Source organism: Euleptes europaea, chromosome 2 (genome assembly GCF_029931775.1).
Source record: "Euleptes europaea isolate rEulEur1 chromosome 2, rEulEur1.hap1, whole genome shotgun sequence".
Taxonomy (NCBI): Eukaryota; Metazoa; Chordata; class Lepidosauria; order Squamata; family Sphaerodactylidae; genus Euleptes; species Euleptes europaea.
The window spans coordinates 64,361,877-64,383,744 of NC_079313.1; the positions used below are offsets into that span (position 1 = coordinate 64,361,877).

The 21,868-nt window shown below is 41.6% G+C and overlaps 1 protein-coding gene across 1 annotated transcript in view; it reads right to left on the reverse strand.

Moving 5' to 3' along the window:
• The window catches only part of EFCAB7 (EF-hand calcium binding domain 7), a 38,387-nt gene extending 17,088 nt beyond the window's left edge, over positions 1-21,299 (reverse strand). Inside the window, exons 1-6 of the mRNA XM_056844328.1 lie at positions 21,219-21,299; positions 16,975-17,162; positions 9,836-10,047; positions 8,564-8,650; positions 3,888-4,077; positions 2,450-2,574 (exon numbers count right to left, since the gene is read on the reverse strand). Of these exons, the coding sequence (XP_056700306.1) occupies positions 2,450-2,574; positions 3,888-4,077; positions 8,564-8,650; positions 9,836-10,047; positions 16,975-17,161 (801 nt within the window). The 5' untranslated portion in view covers position 17,162; positions 21,219-21,299. The remainder of the gene's footprint in view (positions 1-2,449; positions 2,575-3,887; positions 4,078-8,563; positions 8,651-9,835; positions 10,048-16,974; positions 17,163-21,218) is intronic.
• Between the last annotated feature and the right edge of the window lie 569 nt (positions 21,300-21,868).

Consider the following 21,868-nt stretch of genomic DNA (forward strand, 5'->3'; position numbering starts at 1 on the left):
TTTTACTGAGCTCGGAATGATGGAAGGCTGAGTCAACCTTGAGCCGGCTACCTGAAACCGACTTTTGTTGGGATCGAACTCAGGTTGTGAGCAGAGCTTCAGCTGCAATACTGCAGCTGTGCACTGTGCAATACTGCAGCTGTGCACTTACCACTGTGCACCACGGGGTTCCTTATATACTTTAGCAGTGTGTAATACTACTTAGCATGACCAAGGCATGTTCTTATGGAGTAAGAGCCCTCTTTATCACTAACTGCATAATTCTAAACAGAGTTCCAGCCTTCTAAATCCACTGAAATCCATGGTCTTAGAAGGATGTGACTCTGCTTAGGATTGCATGTAATAGTACCATATACCAGTTATTCTTATGTAGCAGCTTGTCGGTGAATGATAACCTTCCCTAATTGCCATGGATGTCTCTAATCTGAAACACAGTGCCTCATTTTATTACACAATGGGTAGCCATGTTATTCTATCTGTAGCAATAGAAAAGAGCAAGAGTCCAGTAGCATCTTAAAGACTAACAAAATTTCTGGTAGGGTATGCACTTTCATGAGTCACAGCTCACTTCTTCAGATACCTTCACATTTTTGTCTGTTACAAGAGCTAGTGAAAAACAGATTTGTGAGTGTACATGGGCTCTTGTTTATTCATCATGTGGGACAACAGGGAAGAAAACTCATCTCCCCACATGGATCTTCCCATTGGTTACAAAATCTTTGTTTACAATTTACAAGAAGTGGGAAAACACACAAGCAGGAAGCAGTGTCTCAGGGCTGGATAGAATAGCTATGGTGCTAAAAAAGCTGAAAACTTTTGGTATTGCAAACAAGGCAGTGGTTTTTTTGTTTTTTTTAATTGCTAAAACATGGACCATTCTTATTCCACAGGATAAATATCTACAGCTCTACAACACAGATACAGACACAGTATGGAAGAGATACTTAAATTCCTATAGATTCCTAGATCTTGCAAAGTCAATCCAACTTATCTACAAATAACTATCCATACGACTCTAATTTATGTCACAGCTATCTGTCATTAAAAGAGAATTTGCATTTGACTGTTTACAGCTTTAAGCATAGCAGCCTTATGTCCAAGTTAACAGTATTGGATGCTATTCATAGTGTGACTACAAAGATATGCAAAACCTTACTGATCCATTACTTATGTATGAGTCCTAACCAAAGACAAAATTTAATTAATAAAAATTGTAGCAAATCTGCACAAAATACTGAACTAATATTTGGGACCTTTACTAATTATTTATAAAAGCTTAGTCTTCCTTATGGCTTCCGATGTGATCATTTACTAGTCATATTCACTAGTCATAATCACTAAGAAAGCTAGTTTTCATTACTACTCTATTAGGCTGTTGAAATACATTCAGTTACTACTAGTAGAAAACTATGTTTTCATACACTACATATCATCTTTGAACATGCTGGAATTACAGGCTAAATTGCATAGGGGTACCGATACCTAAACACACATGAAAAAAAAATCCTTGGAGAGGATGTTTTTAAATTTTAATATAGAACAAATGTCACTGTCTAGCAATGTTAAAGATATAAATGACTTCAGAGTTCAATAACAAATACAGAGTTGTTATTTGAAACAAGAATGTAACTCCAGAGAACAATCAGTTCAGTCTTCTAGCTGCAGTTATATTATGTGGCCATAACCATTTTTTCCCCTTGCCCAGAGGTCTCAAGGTGCACATTTTTAATGTATCTTAGCAGTTTCCAGTTAATGTTTTATATTTCTCTAGCTATTATATTCTGTTGAAAGAAAACTAGTAAAGGTTGAATCAGGAAAGGGAAAACAGAGGGGAAAAGATCAATATTAACACTCTACAAATATTGACTTAGCAAAGTGACTTTGTTGTCTTTCTCCCACAGGAATGGATACTGAATGAACGACTTATTTAAATGAAATTACTTGTAAAACTTATTAGTCTTTTACTAAGTCAATATTTTCAGGCTACAGTGTATATTTACCAATTAATGTCTTCTTATCGAAGTAGATGTGAAGATATTTATTTCCAATTACCTTTCTTATAGAGGTTTGTGATACATAATCTTTCAGGCTACTTAAGCATTTAAAGTACTAATAAATTATTCAATTTTGCATTTTTCAAACAGTCATTAACAATTTTATCCAAGAGCGCTTTCCTTTATGGAAAAACATGCTATGTTTGAGCAAACCTTCACACCTGAAAAATGATCTTAAGTAACAGGATGTCAGCAAAACCAACATTATATACAAATGTTTATTATAGTATTTTGCATCCAGAAATCTCTGTATGCTACACTGTTGCCCTTGACAAGCAGTTAATAAAACATATGCTATAAAGGGGAGAGAAATTGTTTTCTATTTAAAATGCAATGTGTGTACTTGAAAGCAAGGAGCACAAGTTAAATCGGATTAACAGACAAATAACATGTACCTTCACTGTATTGGCTTCAATGAGCTTGGATTTTTTGTTGCTGCTGGCACCCATGCTGATAGTGGATGTCACCGAGATTTTGCAACTTCGAGCTGAGGAAGCCCGCAAAGAAGGCTTGCAGTCACCTATAACACAAGTTTTATTTGCACTACTTGGTATTAGTTTATTAATATTTATGTTCGCAAACAGTACAGAGAGAAGACTAAACAACCTGCAGATCACTAGTTATTCAAACTAGTAAAAGAATTGGGTCAGAAAATGAATCTGTTCCTGCAACAGGGCAGGTTGGAACCTTTTCTAGTTTGCACTGAACCTGCCAAGTCTACTTGCAATGAACTTTTGGCGTGCAGCTGCTGGGTAGTATTTGCACCCATAGATCAGAGAACCCATCTAACCTAAAAAAAAAAAAAATCAAACAGCAAAGAATCCATATCAGCTCAATGTAATGTAATCTGATACCGTGCTAAATTACATTAAAATGAAGGATCATCACCTCAGCATTTCCCCTGGAATCTGCCCCAAGGTTTATAACCAGGCACCATTTCAGTTCTTGCCACATTTTTGGCTACTTTTTAAGGGGTGAAAATTGTGCAGATGGTATCATAACAACTACTCAGAGGCAGAATGATTATACAAATCTTTTAAAAAAATTTAGAAATTGGGAGGAACCGAATAAAGCAGAAACCACAGGAACAGCAAGCAATTCATCCATTATATCTCTGATATGCCTTCTGCATGTTTTCAGATAAAGTGAAGCAACCATTCACCAAATGGGAGCAAGGTTTCTGTTCAGACACACAAATACAACATAGTGAAGGAGGTATCTTCTGAAACTGCTGTTTTTTTAAAAAAAAAAAACTATGAAAAATTTCACATTCTCCAGAATTTTCATGTAAGGTGATTTTCCTAGGGCCCTATTCACACAACTCAAGAAATTATCTGTATACCCTTTTCAAGATAAACTATTATGGCAGCCACAATCTAGCCAAAATTAAACCGTTTTGAATTACTTTGATTTAATTGTCAAGCAAACATTTAAATCTCTCCCTCTGAAAGCAATGAGATTGAAAAATCCTTTACATTGGCTGTATCGTGACCAAACGTGACTTTGGCTCAGGATACGCAGACTGGTGATATGCTATACTGTATGTCCATTCATCTCTTTTGCCACTTGATATGGTCATGCATAGATCCATTAATATTTATGTAAAAACACATTCGAGATGAGAGATACAGACAAAAGTCTTTGGAGGCAGGGCCCTGGAAATACAAAAGAGACATTTCTAGCACTGTAGAAGTAAAAAAAAAAAAAACTTCAGGTAAATAGATGTGCACACATTTCAGGAACGAAAAAGCTACTGTATCCAAAGCATTATGGGGTGGGATAGAGAATCAGAATACTCGAGGAATAGAGCTTCCCTGCTAGAAAAATAAATACCTCCTTTTAGCAGTGGTGTGGGTTCTGTTTTTCTTGCAGTTTTTTGTTTTGAATCTGGTAATTTTGCCACTTCTGAAAAGGTCTCCATTTGATTTCCAAACTGCTGGCGCTTCAGTTTACTGTCAACCTCCAGTTTCTCTACTGCGTTCTTCAGACACTGTTCATTGGTTGTCATATACAATTTACAAAACTGTAAACAATAAAAAAAAACCTCTAGGTTTCTCAAGCATTCTGGAAGAAAAATAAACACATGCAGTTCTAAGCAAAGAAAAGATCAATAGGTAAAGAATATTTCCCCGGAAAAGCAATCCTTATTTTAGTTTCATAAATCACACTGACCACTCTCAAGTGACACAATAAAATGGAACTATGATTCACAGAACTGAAATTTTAAAAGATGAAACAACGCAAGATATGATTTATATTGTCTAACACACATTTGTGGGCATAGTGGTTTTTTAATGTCTGATTTCAATTGAGTGTTATTATTTTCGATTAATCTAGTTGGGAATCTTTAATGATCAATATAATCATTAATAAGGCTGGGTGAATACTGGGATAAAGTAAAACTGATCATGTGTTTTAATTCAGGCATAATATTATGCCTCAGGCCTCTCCACCCAGAAAGATAGTGGGCTGGATCCAATCAACTTTTCCTCTTGTGAAAAACGGATCCCCTTTGACCACCAAAAAGGCTATGTTGGGGATCATGGGACCTGCATGGACAAAAACCATGTGGGACAGGAGAGAAACCAGCCAAAACTGAACGAAAAAGCTGGCTAGATTCAACCCAGTATCTTGACACATAATTGAATGTGCAATCCTAAGTAGAGTTATGCCCTCTTAAGACTTCAAGGGACTTAGAAGGATGTGACTGCGTAAGACTGCACTGACTGTATACTAAACAAATTGTAAGGAATAGCCTTAAGAATTGAGACTGCACACACTACCATTCTCATGGTTGTTCGTTATGTTAGGCCATTTGTATATTTGTACTTTCACTGAGCTTGACCTCAAAAATTCATAACATGGCTTGATGGGATGCTGCTCCTTCGGGGATAGTATTCTGCACTAGTCTCTGTGGGATTCTAGCCTAATGATCTCCATTAATGGTATCCCTAAATATTAAACATACTGAATGTCATAAATATATGCACTGTAGAATTACTTAGCACATGATAAGATAATTATAAATGCCTCCCACATTAATACACTAATGAACATGCCTCAAGATTGTAATTTTTACTTTGTCAAAACCTGACTGGATGTTGCTGTTCAAGGTGGAGTGGCGCTGAATGTGAGAAGAGAGTTTGCTTGTCAGGAAATATTGGAGGAGGTGGGTGAAAACCCAGTGGAAAGCATCTGGGTGAGGATAAGAGAAGGAAGGACAAACAGTATTGTGGTGGGAGTCTGCCACAGACCGCCTGGCCAGAGTGAGGAGGTGGATGCTGCCCTCCTTGAGCAGTTTGACAGCATATCCAAGCAACATGACCTTGTAGTTATGGGAGACTTCAGTTTCCCTGATGTGTGCTGGGAGACAAACTCTGCTAAATGCCCACAGTCATGCAACTTCCTGACCTGCCTGGCTGACAACTTCCTTTTTCAAATGGTGGAGGAAACTATAAGAAGCTACTTGACTTAATATTAACCAACAGGCAAGAGTTGGTAGATGGGGTGAAGGTGGTGGGGACCTTAGGGGGGAGTGACCATGTTCTCCTAGAATTTCTTTTGCTGTGGGGGACCAAGGAAGTTCATAGGCAGATGTGTATGTTAGATTTTAGTAGGGCAGACTTTTATGAACTTCGAGGCATGGTGAGAGTTATTCCATAGGCAAGACTTCTAGAAGGGAAAGGAGGAAATGAAGGGTTGGCTCTCCTAAAAGAAGAGCTCTTGCAAGCTCAAGCCATTGCTATTCCAACAAGACAGAAACATAGTAGGGGATCCAAGAAGCCAATGTGGATGAACAGAGAACTCCATGATGAGCTAAGAAAAAGGAAATGTTCAAGAAATGGAGGGAAGGACATACCTCTAAAGAAGAGTATTTGCAGGTTGCTAGGCACTGTAGGTCAGCCATCAAAGAGGCCAAAGCTCAGAGTGAGCAGAGGCTGGTCAGTACAACAAGAAAAGCTTCTTCAGATATATGAGAAGCAAAAGAGGAGACAGGCCCACTGTTGGGGGGGAAATGGAGAAACTCTGACATAGGACAGAGAGAGCAGAATGCCTCAGTGCCTATTTTGCCTCAGGTTTTTTCCCCAGAAGAAGAGATCAGGCTCATTTAGATATGGTAGTAGGCAAGGCACAGCATCCGGGCTGCTGGTTGACATGAACAGAGAGGTTGTTGAGAGGCACCTGGCTGCACTGGATGAGTATACATCCCCCAGGCCAGATGGTATGCACCCAAGAGTGCTCAAAGATCTTTCTAGAGAGCAAGCAGAGCCTTTGTTCATCATCTTCCAGACCTCTTGGAGGACGGGAGATGTGCCACAAGATTGGAGGATGGCAAATTTTATCCCAATTTTCAAAGAAATGAGGCAGGATGACCCAGGAAGCTACAAGCCAGCCAGTCTGACCTCTGTCCCAGAGAAGATACTGGATCAAATTTTAAAGGGCCCAGTCTGCAAGAATCTGAAGGACAATTTGGTAATCTGGGGAAGTCAGAACAGATTTGTACCCAACAGGTCCTGCCACACCAATCTAATTTTCTTTTTTGATCAAGTGCCGAGCTTACTGGATCGAGGGAATACCATCGATGTTACTTACCTGGATTTCTGAAAACATTTGACAGAGTTCCCCATGATGTTCTAATGGGTTAACTGGAGGACTGTGGAGTGAACTTTAGGATAGTTACATGGATAGGGAACTGATTGGACAACTGCACCTGAAGAGTGGTTGTCAATGGCATTTCATCTGATTGGAGGGAGGTGTCCAGTGGGGTGCCACTGGGCTCAGTTCTGGGCCTGGTACTTTTCAATATTTTTTATAAATGATCTGGGTGAGGGGGTGGAGGGACTACTCATTAAATTTGCAGATGACACCAAATTGGGAGGAGCAGTGAAAACACTGGAAGATAGAGATAGAATTCAACGAGATCTGAACACACTGGAAAAGTGGGCAGATGCGAACAAGATGCAATTCAACAAGGATAAGTGCACAGTTCTACATCTGGGTAACAAAACTGAGAAACACACATACTGGATGGGGGATATACGTCTGGGTAGCAGTGTGTGTGAACAAGATCTTGGGGATCAGGTGGACTAAAAGCTAAATATGAGCAGCCAGTGTGATGCAGCAGCAAAAAAGGCTAATGTGATCTTGGAGTGTATCAATAGAGGCATAACATCAAAATCACAAGCTGTCATAGTCCAGCTGTACACCGCATTGGTCAGGCCATACTTGGAGTACTGTGTGAGTTCTGGGGGCCTCACTTCAAAAAGGATGTGGACAGAATGGAGATGTGGAGGAGAGTGGCAAGGATGATCAGGAGCTTGGAGACCAAGCCCTACGAGGAAAGGCAGAGGGACTTGGGAATGTTTAGTCTGGAGAAGAGAAGTTTGAGGGGGGACATGTTTGCTCTCTTTAAGTATTTGAAGGGCTATCATTTAGAGGAGGGCAGGGAGCTGTTCCTGTTGGCAGCAGAGGATAGAACTTGCAATAATGGGTTTAAATTATGGGCAGAAAGGTACCGGCTGGATGAAGGTGGTGAGTTCCCCCTCACTGGCAGTCTTCAAGCAGCAGTTGGATGAACACTTGTCAGGGATGCTTTAGGCTGATCCTGCATTGAGCAGGGGATTGGACTAGATAGCCTTTATGGCCCCTTCCAACTCTACGATTCTATGATAAGACTTCTGTATGTTAGCGGCTGACATAATGGCACAACAACCATGGTTTGCAAACCACAGTTTGGTTGAAGTATGGTTTGTCTTTATGACTGAAGCATCAAATTACAGTTTGATCATGGATGCCAAATCAGAATCTCTGATTTGAAATCAGTTTGCAAACCACAGTTTGGAGATTTATTCATTGTTCTGCTACTGTTATAATAGTGCATTCATCATGGAAAAATGCTATAAATTAAATTATTAACTGTTTAATTATTAAACAATTATTATGCCATACAGTTAAATGGAAGGACAAAACAAGTTAGGAAAATGGAAGAGAAAGACTGTATGGTTTTGAATTCTGGTGTGTGAGGAGGCAAGAACCACAAAAAATGGTTTGCTGTGTGTATGGGACTCAAATCATGGTTCAGAAATCAATGTATAGATGGTTAGTATAAACCTCATGGTTCATTGTTACAGCTTAACCATGCCTTTGTCTTGTTGCTGAATGCATGTCTCCACAGCACCCAGTGATTATCCGATCTTTTCACTGATACATATGATATTCTAAACTGCCCTTTATGTAAGGATCACCCAGAGATTACCAGTGAACTTTGACACCATGGAAGTTGATCTATTTTATTAGGCCTTTAAGAACCAAATTATTCTCACTCTGTCTCACCACTTAACTCCTGAAAAACACAAGTGTTGGGCCTCTTCTGTCTACTTTATGGATTAACTACCTACCGAAAAATGTCAGTAGTGGATCTCTACCAATCCATCTAACCAGACAGAAAACATGTATTGTAGCTGACTAGACCAATATCAAGGAAAACACTGCCATCTTGTTTGTTATACCTTGTAATAGTCAAACTTGCCATCATTGTTCACTTCAGCCAACTCGGTGATTGCATTAACTTCATCAAGAGTCATTTTTTCACCTTTCTGCAAAACAATGCCAGTTTTAGTTTGCTGATAAAAGAAGCGTACCATATTATTTAATTATGCAGGAAAAATAGCCATTACTAATCATTCTAATTCTGGCTCCTAAGTACGTATCTAAGGGTAGAAAGAAAAATTGAGCAGGGATAAATTGCCAGGGCTGGGAAAGCAGAGATAGCATGGGGGAAAGGACCAGTTTTAGGGGGGAAGATTTCATCCCCTACAAATCCTCATGGATCCACCTCTTGTGTATTTAATTTATGAATGTTATTTAAAGAATTTATATTTTGCCTCTCTGCCCTTACAAGGGCCACCAAGGCAGTTAACAATTTATAACATACACGATAAAATTATGTTATAAAACCATTAAAACCAATCCCCCTCCCAAACATACATCATAAAAACAATCTAAGTGAGTTTAAAAAGAGTTAATACACATACTATACACTTAAAATACATACAAACATAACAACAAAACAAAATATTAAATCATTGGTTAGGAAGGAGAGATCACTCAGGGAATGCCAAATTAAACAAGGAAGTGTTCAGACTTTGGTGGAAGACAGCAACAGAAGGGAACAGATGAATATCCCTGGGGAGAGAGTTCCAGAGCTTGGGTGCTATAACCAAGAAGGCCCTCTCCCGGGTTGTCCCTCAACTGATCTCAAAAGTCGGGGGGCACCCAAAGCAGGGTCTCCGATGATGACCATAATGGTCAGGCAGGTTCAGAAGAGATTCAGTCCTTCAAGTATGTTGGTCCCAAATCATATAGGGCTTTGAAGGTCAAGACTAGCACCTTGAATTGTGCCTGGAAACAAAATGGAAGCCAGTGTAGATGGTCCATGACTGGAGTGACATGGTCCCAACAACCCACTCCGTTCTACATCCTGACTGCAGTGTTCTGCACCAATTGAAGATTCTGAACACTTTTCAAGGACAGCCCCACATAGAGCACTGAAGTGGCATTTAGCAGCAGGATTTTATAGCCCGGCAGGTTGTTGATAAGGTGACCAACATCACTTTGGTTTGCAGTGTATATGAACTGCTTTGAAGTTTTAACACAGATATTAGCATATTAAACAATCTTGACTGAGTATGATTACTACCAGTGTTACAATGTACTGTGAATTTAAAGACCTCAGCAAATTATACCAATTCAGATTTCTAATTATCCACCAGGACACTTACTGTTGCAAGAACTTGACGAAGTTCACTATGCAAGATATAGCCATCATTACTTGCATCCATCTTTGCAAAGGCTTTGAGTAGCTCTGTTTCCTGAACAGGGGGTTCTTTTTTCAAGATGAAACAAAAATCATCAAAATTCAATGAGGTGGTTTGGAGTGTCCAGTATTTATTAACTGTTTGCCAAGATGGATTTCTTCCTGCTTGCTGAAGTACTGCACAAGAAAATAAAATCTTAGCAGTTATTGACACTGACAGAATTCACATATATCTATAGTTTTCTCTAAACAGTATTTAATTATATAATTAATGTAAATTCCCATTTCAGGTTGAAAAAAGCAAAACAAAACCCTTTGTCTATGCAGCGACCTAGCCAAGAACCCATCAATCCTATGCCAGGAACATTTAATAGCAAATACTAATGCAATGAGTCCTGGGCTAGCAGCATTTGATGCAAAAGTCTATGTTCTATTAATCTCCCAAGAGTCAGGGTCTAGATGAGATGCTGGAAACATCACGCAACCTGTGAACAGAGTTCCATCACATTTTAAAATTAAATAGTAGCCATGTATACCTTGATTTGGACTAAGGCCGCAGAGTACAGGTAGGATTTTTTAAACTCTTTTGCTCACACTGTTTCCCCTAATTTCTAATCGGTACATTTTCCCACTAAGGGAAACAGCTTCAGTTTGAATTGTGAAAATAGATGGAAAGATTTACAGCGCATTCCTGAGAGCAATGCCTGCACCGGTCATAGGAGGCAGCGCGGCTGTGCTGCCTCCAAAGGAGGTTTTGGCCCTGCCGAAACCTCCCTGCCGAAACCGCCCTGTGGCATGAAAAGCAGTGCAACCCTTCATAGGGTTGCACAGGAGATATGCCACCTAAAAAGGTGGCACATCTTGCCAAAATAAAAAAGGGGCGTTCCTGGCCCGAAAGGGCTTTGGAGGCCGCGTAAAGGTGGTTCCTCTCCCAGCTCGGCACTGGAACGCCCCGGGAACGCCTCCCGGGATGCCGGCATGGGCTTTGACGCTGGTGGGACACTGGCAGAAGGCCATGTCGGTGTCCTGGGATGGCGCTGCTGCAGCAGCAACCGGCGTCCAGGCCTTCCCGCTGGTCTTCGGGCCACTTATGCTGGCGTAAGGTGCTCGGATGCTGGCGTGGGGGGCTCAAACGCCGCTGCAGCGCCTTCTTGGCCTCCTAAGGGCTTTTTTCCTTAGAGCTCAGGAATGTGCTGTTAATTACCTAACCTCCATGCCTTGGCCCCAAACTTAATCACTGTTCCCCTCAGCTACTATTTAGCAGAAAAAAATTATCTGGGGGTTGGTTTAAGGATCTTGCCTCAACTTGTCTAGTTTGAGCCTGAATTCTGCTTCTGAAATCCAAGTCTAGTATTCTGCCTGAATTTGTAATCAGCTCTGCCCTATACACCCCAGTCCAAGTTTTATAATCTTAAACCTGAATAAATCCTTAGTACACAGATGTTCCAATAGGAAAACCTGATCCTAAGGTGTCAGAAAGCAGGTTATTATGGAGACGTCTGCCCTCTGAAATCTAGCAGACGTCCTTTCAGGGCAAAGTGCAACAATATTGGCTAAAGAATATGAAACTGTGTTGTAGCCTAAGATTACAGCTATTTATATTTCACACTACACTATGAAAAAACTGGTCATAACATCTAGAAAGCTCCTTCTGGCATGCATAAAGGCTTGCAGTTGCCTAAGGGAACTTCTGACTTGTTTTCCTAGAGCAGAAGAACCAGCGCTGAAGCTCAAACTACTTTTTAAACTCTGTTTCAAGTTTTGAGAAGGTTTGCCAGAAGGCTTCTGTTGAAATAATTAAGACTAAAAGCCCTGATGGGCGTGTGAATCTAGTTGTACGGGTGACTGGATTGTGGAAATTGCCCGTAAGGTACTTCTTGCTAAAAGGGTAGTTTAGCTTCCTGGGCAGGCATCCTGGCATCCTTCTTGAATAGGGGATTCATTTTCTTAAAGAGAAAAAAATCAGTCTTGACATATATTACAGAATTCTCCCATTTGATGTATTATTTATACTTACTGGGAAATCAGTACTTGCTGGGAACGCCAAGTAGTCTCTTCAGACTACTTTTAAAAGAGGTTCTTCTACTTTACGCTTTAAATGTTCCTTTTAAAAGATGAAAGTTTTGCTAAGTGCCTACAGAGATATATTAGCCTAGGACATTGTGTTACATACAACTCATATGAACAAGGGTGTGAAGGACCAGGTTGTAAATTACAAAGCAGAGTTTGTATTATTAATCAAACATCCTAAAAGTAATGACTCCCTTTGTATTCCTTGCTAGAACTGAACTTTAAGCTTTGACATGGGCCTGGACTGAGAAAAACACCATGACTTTTTAAAGAATTCACAGACACCACTAAGTGTATTGGGAGCTTGAACTTTTGGCTGACCCTCCTAGGCTCACAACGAAAAGTACATGGCCAAACATTTGCCATGTGCCTCTGCCATACAGACACAGATGAAAAAATAGCACATATAAAACAGATATCTGTTCGCCCAAATTGCTATTAAAATCCAGATTAGTTGATGTCAACACAGATTTTATAAACAGTGGCACAGAGTGGTAAACTGCACTACTGCGGTCAAAGCTCTGCTCATAACCTGAGTTTGATCCTGACCGAAGTCGGTTTCAGGTAGCCAGCTCAAGGTTGACTCAGCCTTCCGTCTTTCTGAGGTTGGTAAAATGAGTATCCAGCTTACTGGGGGTAAAGTGTAGACAACTGAGGAAGGCAATGGCAAACCACCTCATACACATAATCTACCTAGTAAACATAGTGATGTGACATCACCCCATGGGTCAGTAATGACCCAGTGCATGCTCAGGGGACTACTTTTACCTTTTAGGATACTGTGGAGGAATTCTGAAACCAGGAGAGTACCAAAAGAGCATGTTCACGAGAATTATATAGTATGTAAAGTCAGATGATTCGTTGATGACATTAGTGGCTTTAAACAAATGATGAATAATAACATCAGCAACAACAGTTACAAAACTGTCATGTAACGCATTGTCCTCAACTTTTAAAACTTGACCCCTCTTTTACATTTATAGTCCTTTATGGCTTCCCCAGCACACCACCAGTTCCACAGGAGAACATGCAGTACTCTTTGTCTATGCAGTCATAGGCACACAAAGTCTTGGACTTGGGGTAGCATCCCATACTGACATTTGAAGAGTCTCTCCAACCCCTCCTAAAGCCATGCAGAGGGAAACAATGAACAAAGCAATAGCTCCTTCTAAATTCCTTTCTTCTCCGATCGAGCTGGAATGGTGTGGCAGAAAGCTGTATGTATTTTATTGATTGTTAGCTGCCCTGAGTCCGACTTTGGTTGAGAAAGGTGGGGTAAAAATCAAACCAACCAACCAACAAATAAAGGTGTATTCACCTCCCAATAAGCATCTGTAAGGATGCTTTGTCAAAAGGCAAGAAGGAACCACCTGCCTCTGGAGCTGACCTTCCCTGGGAATTTGTGTTGCTCCCTTTCAGGTGCTTCCTCCACCACCCACCATGGGTGGGGAGTTGCCTTACAGAAAGAGGAAAATTGGTAATATCCAAGGATATGCCCAACTGTGATCATGCTTAATAATGTGAACTGATTTTTAGAAGTTTTTTTGATTTAAATTGTAAACAAAATTTGCAACATTTTTCTTAATATTAACTATAAAGCTGTGATTGTAAAGACCTGCATCATCAAATTAAGGCAAGTCACACAAACTTGCTTTTCTGTTGATGCATTCAGAGGGCTGCTTATATGGGACAGTGTATCCTTAAGGAGCAAGAAGCTGACAAGGAGATGGGAGGATCACATCCTGGAAGGAGTATGGATCAATTGGGGGGGCAGTCCACACTGCACAATAGCAAATTGATGTTTTTCCCCCATTGCATCTACATGCAGCAATGAGATACAAGCAATTTCAGGTGCACGTATCTGTACAGTGCTAATTGTGAAAAATGTTTGCTCAGATTACTTTTTTTATCATGTACAATTTACTTGGAACACTCTCCTACTGTTAAAAGCTGTATGCTTCAAGTTGCAGTCTTACTGTATCTCCCCTAGGAGCACCGATGTTTTCCTTTGGCCCCAGCATAGAGTTCTTGATTAACCCAAGAACAGCTTGCTGTGACGGATACAGGTTTAAACCGTGAGACTCGGTAACTGTCAGCCAATGCCAGCAAGCCGTGGGAGGAGTCTGGAAAGCTGATAGGCTTCTTGGGGGGGGGGGGAGAGAAGAGATCTTGAGCAGATAGCTCTTGGGAAAGCAGATAGCTCTGAGCTTCTGAACGGTGTGGTGGTGTGGAGAGACTCTGAGAACACTTGTTCAAATACTACCTAGCTTGTTTAGAACCAAACCTGAGTAGTGACAAGGGGAAGATTGCGGCAGTGTGTGATAGCCCTTTCTTTGGTCACTTGGAGGGAGGTGGCTTCTGAAACAGGGAGACTCCTAACTCAGTGTTTTGGAGAAGAGAGATTTGTTTCCTCAGGAGGTGGGCAAATCTAAGGAGTGGGAAAGGTTGTGGATGAACCTCCACTTTCTGGTATTTTGTGTGCTAGCCAGCGTGGTGTAGTGGTTAAGAACGGTGGTTTGGAGCGGTGGAGTTTGATCTGGAGAACCGGGTTTGATTCCCCACTCCTCCACATGAGCGGTGGAGGCTAATCTGGGGAACTGGATTTGTTTCCCCACTCCTCCACACAAAGCCAGCAGGGTGACCTTGGGCAAGTCATGCTCTCTCAGCCTCACCCACCTCACAGGGTGTCTGTTGTGGGGAGGGGAAGGGAAGGCGATTGTAAGCCGGTTTGATTCTGCCTTAAGTGGTAGAGAAAGTTGGCATACTCTTCTTCTTCTGCTAGGTTAGTCTGAGACTACACCAAGTATTTTGAGACTATAAGTAGTTTGAAATAACATCTGAGTTTATTACTGAGTATCTTGAAGTATCTGAACTGAGAATTAAGAACCGTGCCTCAAACCATCTGAGATTTTGAACTGCCTTTAACCATTTAAGCTTTGTGCCTCTCTGGAAGAATAACCAACAATCTTTCATCCTGTCTGTAAATAATAAACATCATTTTATTCATACTTTTAAATTCAGCTTCAGCCTCTAAGCCTTTCAATTTCTACTGGGGGGGAAGGAAAGGGAAACGCTCCTCACTGAAGCAAGGGTGACATACTGTGGGGTATAAAGAGTATTAAAATCCTCCTCTCAGCTACTGATAACAGGGAGAAATTTGTGAGGGTCCAAAAAGGTGCGGGAACAACAAGAAGTACAGAAACTCCTTCCCCGTTTCCTCACACTTGAATACTAAAGGCATAGGGAAGAACAGACTGCTAGATGCTCCTAGGGTAGGCATGTGAGGACATCTCCTTGGAGATAGAAGTGTAGTCACTAGGTTGTACAGCCCGCAGGGGCTAGTGGATGTGGCCCAGACTACACTGGCTCTTATGGGTCAGAACTGTATTCCAGGACCTCTCAGAGTCTCCTTCTCCTGAAGCCTAATCACCACCTGGGCTTACTCCTTTTTTGATAGTTCCTCTGTGAAGGATGAGTTGGATTGTACTCTTAAATCACACCCTTTGTGCATATTTTAAAGATGCGTAAAGTGGCTCTTACTCTGGGTATTCCTCAATGGAAAGTGCACATCCTCACCCTCTTAGTGAGTGAGCCTGGGTGGTGATTAAAAAAAATAGCAATGTAAGAGAGAGCTCTGACAAAAGGAAACTTTAAGAGAACCTAAGGTACAACAGTGCTGCCCCATAGTGCACAGACTGTCCCACACCCACAGACCACTGCAGGGTATACAATAGGGTAGATGAATCTCAAGACCTGCCCTGGCCCAGCCTCTACATGGGAGGAAGACTCCGCAAAAGGAGAGGAAGACTTCAAGAGATGAGAGGAGTCCCCAGTGGTCCCCACTACACCCAAGGCTTCGTGCATCCTGGAAACTCAAGGGGGAGAGGCCCCTTCCCTGCCTCCTCTCCAACAGAAGGTGAACACATGAACACATGAAGCTGCCTTATACTGAATCAGACCCTTGGTCCACCAAAGTCAGTATTGTCTACTCAGACTGGCAGCGGCTCTCCAGGGTCTCAGGCAGAGGCCTTTCACATCACCTATTTGCCTAGTCCCTTTAACTGGAGATGCCGTGGATTGAACCTGGGACCTTCTGCATGCCAAGCAGATGCTCTACCACTGAGCCACGGCGCCTCCCCAGGTGCCTGTTCAAGTTCCCATTGAACAGGAAACTAGGAATCCCATGTGCACTCTTCAGCCTCCAGCACCCCCAGAGTCTCCCCCGGGAACAAGGCTGAGGTCAAGAGCACAATACTGAGCCACAGGTTGTTAATTCCCTGTCTCTCACACTTTTCAGTCTTCCTCACTGAACTTCCCTCCACAAAACTACTATTAGATGCAGTAGGGAAAACATTTATCTTTTTTCTTGATTGCACCTTCAGGGGGTTAAGATCAACTGAAGAATAGGTATGGATGAAAAGAGTTAATACCCCCCCCACACACACACACTCACCATTCCCATGAGGATGCTTGGAAGCCTTTACATAAAATAGTTAGGAGATCCAATTAATATTCTCCCATATAATATTATACAGATACTTTATTGATCCTCCCTTTGTGAACCACCTCAGGCAGGTCTCTAAACAGACAGCATATAAATGTTTAAATCACTAATCCTCAAATATATTAATCCACCATTACAATTCTAGCATATCTTCCCAAACCGATCATCTCCATTCTTTTTGGAGTCTGACAGAGCCTTTGCCTAAATGTTTGTTTAGTCTCCACCCAGACTCGCTTCTTTTTGGTAGTGGCCCCAGTTCATTGGAACAGCCTCCCAGGAAGGGCCCATAATCTGGCTCCTTTTTCACAAATAATGTAAGGCAATCTTACGTAGATTGGTCTTTGATGTAAATGAAAATTCCCGAGGGCAAGTCATGCTTTTAGTGGATGTTAGGATAATATGTGGATGTTATTGTCTGTGTGAATCTTTTGTACTGATTTTAGTGTTTTAATAAGTTAGCCATGGAATGGTAGGAAAGGCAAGATAAAATGTTTAAATAAAATAAATACATTTTAAACAGAAGCACTTACCTAAACACAGTTGTTCTTTTGATTTAATGTTTTCTAAGCTGCTTTTAAAGATGGCTAAGTAGGCTGCTCTGCAGTGCCGATAAAACATTTCCTCTTCATAATTATGAGACTTTTTTGCTTGAGAACTTTCTGAAGCAGCTGTCCGTTCACCACCGAAGGACGCATTGCTCTCCTGACCACTGGCCATTCTGTGAATAATGCAAACATATTTAGAACCTGCTTCCTTTATCTGCATAGTTCAATATCTCATTACCATCTGTCCATCCCCTCAGGTGAGACAAAATGTTCACCAAGTTTTTGCTAAACTTCTGCTACTCTAAAATGAGTTTACAGGTATGGTTTTCAACATCCATGAGTGAAAATTTTGTAACATGTCAACTAAGGACTAAGCTACACACGTAACAATTCATTTTACTGTAATCACAATTACATGAGTGAGATGCTGTTTATGTCACTAAGAAAACGCTGCGAATCATCCAGTCAAAGTTAATTACTTTTAAATTTCACTGATTTGAACTATTTTGTAGCATATTGTAGCAGTTCTACAGAGGGCCAGCATAGCAGTTATTCAGTATAAGTTAGGGACCTGGGGGAGGGGAATAATAAAGTATCAGGAGCCCTCCCCCGCAAATGCCCCTCAAGGATATTACAAGCTCCAGAAGGTCAATTTCCCCATCACACTCTTTGTTAGTTTTTTTACCCTTTTTTCTGACTCTTGGGCACAGCAATCCTAAGGGGGGTTAGTAGAGGCACGCTTGGGGATGGCACAGCTGGGCCGCCTCCTGATCAGTTTGTTTTGCTGCAGCAAGCAAATTGATCGGGGAAATCCGATCGGGGAAATCCTCCAAGCCCCGTGAAACTGCTCTATGCAGTTTCACATGGCTACACCACCATTTTTGCAGACAAAACTCAATGCTGGTAAAAGGGGGGGAGTTCCGGGGTAAAAGGGCTTAGGGAGCTGACTAAAATAAGCCCCACCCCAGGAATGCCCCTTTGGCACTGGCGCGAGCCCCAGTGTTGGATATACGCTGCTGCTGAGGCTGCAGCAGTGCCCATGTGTGGTGCTGGGCCCCAGCACCAGTGTAAGTGGCCTTGCAACAGCGTTAGAGGGGCAAGGAGCAAGCCGCATCCAAACCTCTTTAGGCCCCCCCTTCAGGACAGCACTGAACATCTCTCAATATATTAAGGGGAAAGACCCTGCTCAATCTGATTTACAGTAAAGGATATTAATTTAATTGGCAAACTAATATTGCTCTGCATACTTAAGGAGTCCCCTGAATATGCAGAAACCCTAACCTTGTCTTCAGGTGGGTCCCCTTTACTGCCTTAATAATAACCAATTGACCATGAAGTTTACCATTGAGGCAAATAACAGATATAAGATCACACAACTTTGTCTGTCAGGGCAAATTGGGGGCCATGAAGAGAAGGGAGAAGAGGTTGAATCCTCAATTGCCACTCAAATTCGCTCACTGAAACTGGGCCCCTCCACTTTATTACCATTTTAAAGAGAAAAATGTGTTTTCAAAGAACATATCTTTTAAATATGCTAAAGAAGAGTGGAGAGGTGCTTGCAATAATTGAAACTAAGCACAAGTTGAAGGCTTGACCACTTTTTTCTTCCCCACAGGTCCCTGAGGCATATTAAGGTTGCAAGAGCCTGCAATTTACATTTTATAGAGGGATGGAGATGTACGATATTTGTCACACTGACTTGAACACTTAGAGGAAAGAATTTTGGGAATCTAAGGTAATGTACAGGGGAAAGAAAACAATTTCAAAATTCCTCGTGCCCCAACTCCCCCCACCAGGTTCTATAAGCTCTTGTCTGCCTTTTAAGCAACTTTCTTAACATGGCAAGTCTCCTAAAGCATGCTCAGTCCTTATCAGGCCTTTAATATATTATCCGTGCATTCCTGAGGGGAATGCCTGTGCCAGGCTTAGGAGGCAACGCAGGGGCGCTGCCTCCACCTGGCGCCAAAAATCCGTGCAACCCACATGGGTTGCATAGGAGATACGTCACCTAAAAGGTGTCATATCTCAACCAAAAAAAGGGGGGGCTTTCCCAAGCCATAATGGCTTAGGAGGCCGCCTAATGGCGGCCCCGCCCCCAGGTTGGCGCCGTGATGCCCCGGGAATGCCTCCCAGGGCGACGATGCGGCCTTTGCCAGCATCCGGATGCCAGCGGAAGGCTCCGTCAGTGTCCTGGCCTGGCGCTGCCACAGCAGCGGCCAGCAACTGGGCCTTCATGCCCGTGTTGGGGCCACAAACGCTGGTGTACGCTTCCCGGATGCTGGCGCTATGGGCCTTTGTGTCAGCAGAGGCCTTTGCCAACCTCCAGAGGCCTTTCGTCCTGGCTGCCAGCGCGGCTCAGGAATGCACGGTATGTTCTTAAGTTATAAAATTATATTTTTAAAGCATACTTGGGGAATTCCTCAAGTATGTTGAAAGCTCTACTCTGACTGTGGGTACCTTGGTTTTACTGCTTTCCATACCGGCATGAATCACATTACTACAGCAATAATGACCACGCATTGTGCAAGCCACCAATGTGATACGGTGGTCAGAGACCTGGATCTGAAACTGAGAGACCCAACTTTAAATTTGCACTCCACCATGAAGCTTGGGCAGTCATTCTCTCTCAGTTTAATGTACCTCACAGGGTTGTTGTGAGAATAAAATGGAGCAGTCCAGAACCGTGTATGGCACCCTGAGCTCCTTGGAGGAAGGAATAAAACAGTACTAAATACAAATTTGAACTGACTATTGGATGTATGATTGTTTTATGTAAAAGACCTGCAAATCTTGCACATGTTAGTTTCCTTCAAGTGAAGCGCAACCAGTTGTGGATATCCACTGCCAGCTACCAGCTTTAGCATTTGGCAAGCCATTGAAAGGATCATTTTTTCATTATCTACTAATGCATGCTGAAAGACAAATTTTGCACGACTGGCAAATGCACATGACCATAGGCAAGCAGCCAGTACATGCTGGGCTGTCCTGTGAATAGGCTTATCTTTTGAAATGAATTTGATTACGAAATTTGAACTTTGATTAAATTTACTGGAATTTTTGATACCAACAGCAACAACAAAAGTTTTACCTTAAGACACACATTTGATTCATAAAAATAGTTTTATGCAGTTATTTCCCAACCTTCCGTGAATATTTTCCACATCCATTTGTGTACTCATGAAACCTGAGCCACAGAACCCCAGGTAAGGCAGTGGATTCCAAGACACATTCTGGCAGGTGTAGGAACACAGAATTAAACACAAATGCATTGGGGTGTTAGCCTGTTGCAGTGCAGGGGAAACGAAATTTTGTGGCACGTTAAAGACTAACAGGTTTATTGAAACATACATTTTCATGGGCTAGAGTCACTGATACATCTGATGAAGTGAGCAGTTGCCTACAAAAGCTTATGCTTCAATAAATCTATTAGTCTTTAATGTGCCACTGACCTTTTTATTTTTACAATTAGACACACCCAGACATGAGCTGGGACTCATGTGCGAGCAACCTCTGCCTACTTTATTTTACGGATTCCTAGGAAACTGCAATAAATAACAATTGTGAGTTGTGCTTGTACTTCCAGGCATCAGGGCAAAAGTCCTGAAAAGACAAAACGTTCCCCAAACTCCTTTCTTGCATGTCCTTTAAAAAAAAAATAGAGCCTAAGGGAGACCCCAAGTAGCTTCTATGACCAATTTAAAATGTACAGAAAGAATCTGAAACATAAGTTGGATTTCTGATGTTGGTAAAGGTTATGCTGGTCTTCCTGCAAGGATCTTGTAATGCCATACAAAGGGGTGGTTGTACACCCATTTTCTTCCTGTTGCAACAAACCAGTATTTGGAGCCAGAAGGTTCTTGCAAGAACTGTCAAGTACAAGTGTTAGGGGCAGACTTCATTCCACATGATGACTTCCAGCCTGCACGTTTCTAGGAATTGTGCTGCTAAAGTCAAAGGGATTCGCTTTCTAGCAAGTGTGCTTACGATTCCAGCCTCTATGTAACAACTTGTACCTTTCCACAAGTGAAGGGGTAGTAGTGCTTTTCTGTAAACATCTCACCAATTATTAGACTATACATCCTACATGTAAAAGCAACCTCCCCTGAAAGTAAAATTTCTTCCAAATAAGTACGTTCTGACGTAGGGTGACAGTCTGGTTATGTGACTATGTGCGCAGTCCTAAGGACACTTTCCCTGGAGTAAGCAACATTGAATAGTACAGGACTTACTTCTGAGTAGACCTGTTGAGGATTGCTTCCTACAACTATTTCAGCAGGATTAAGTACATTTAAATCCAATTCCTTGGACTTAATAGGTCTGTAGGTCATGAGCAGCCGCTGCCTAGATGATGACCCTAATAATGCCAAAAAAAAGGGAAAAAAAGAAAAAAGAAAATTGCACACATCAGAATGAAAACACCACAGAAATACATTTTCTTTTTAAATAATTGAAATATTCCACACAGCCTTTTCCTCACATATGGTTAGTAAATGCCAATAGTCGTCATTTTTTTCTCTACCAAAGGTGATGAGGGTTTTTTAGAAGGCCATCACAGAGGAGCACTAAATCGTGTTGTACTGTTGGTCTAACAGCCTGCAACATTATTTTATCCAGTGCTGACTTCTGAAAATATATTCCAGTATAATAAATTGAATATTTCAAGTTCAATAACAAGACAACAACAGAGGTAGGGTCCCCTTCAGGACTCATTGGAGCTTTACTCGGGAGGCCTAAATCACTCGCACCTTCTTGAGTTATACAGGCCTTTTACACTTGGGAAAGAAAGATAATAATCGCTTATCATGGATGAAGTACCCTATTTATAATACACAGACCGCCTTGCCTGACAGTTTCATATTACAGTGACATAAGAAGGACC